At 44.9% G+C, this 265-nt stretch overlaps 1 protein-coding gene across 1 annotated transcript; it reads right to left on the reverse strand.

Annotated features, from left to right (window-relative positions):
* Position 1: 1 nt before the first annotated feature.
* On the reverse strand, positions 2 to 246 carry CSUI_005717 (imc sub-compartment protein isp1). Its single transcript, XM_068065887.1, has one exon. It carries the CDS (start codon positions 226 to 228, stop codon positions 28 to 30), a length of 201 nt encoding a protein of 66 aa, XP_067922144.1. The 5' UTR covers positions 229 to 246; the 3' UTR covers positions 2 to 27.
* Between the last annotated feature and the right edge of the window lie 19 nt (positions 247 to 265).

The following is a 265-nucleotide window of genomic DNA, read 5'->3' on the forward strand; positions in this document are numbered from 1 at the left end:
CTTCTTCTTTCTTCTCTTCCTCTCTCTCTACACTTTGATCGCTTTAACCAGATCGACGAAGCAGAACTTATCCTTAGGGGTTTCAAATCTCAAAGGAATACAATTGCCCGATTCTAATAGATGTAACGCCACGCAGTTTTCGTCGTCGATTAAATTCGCTCTCGTCTCGACCCGCTGGAGTTGATCTTTGGTGTAAAGCAACGCCTTCACATCTGATAGAGGGATCATTCTCACCTGAAAGGGAAGCATTATATACAGGGGGGGG

Source organism: Cystoisospora suis, assembly GCF_002600585.1.
Source record: "Cystoisospora suis strain Wien I chromosome Unknown contig_2759, whole genome shotgun sequence".
Lineage (NCBI taxonomy): Eukaryota > Apicomplexa > Conoidasida > Eucoccidiorida > Sarcocystidae > Cystoisospora > Cystoisospora suis.

Coding starts and splice junctions, on each gene's coding strand:
- CSUI_005717 (XM_068065887.1), bottom strand. CDS start 228: ATGATCCCTCTATCAGATGTGAAGGCGTTGCTTTACACCAAAGATCAA.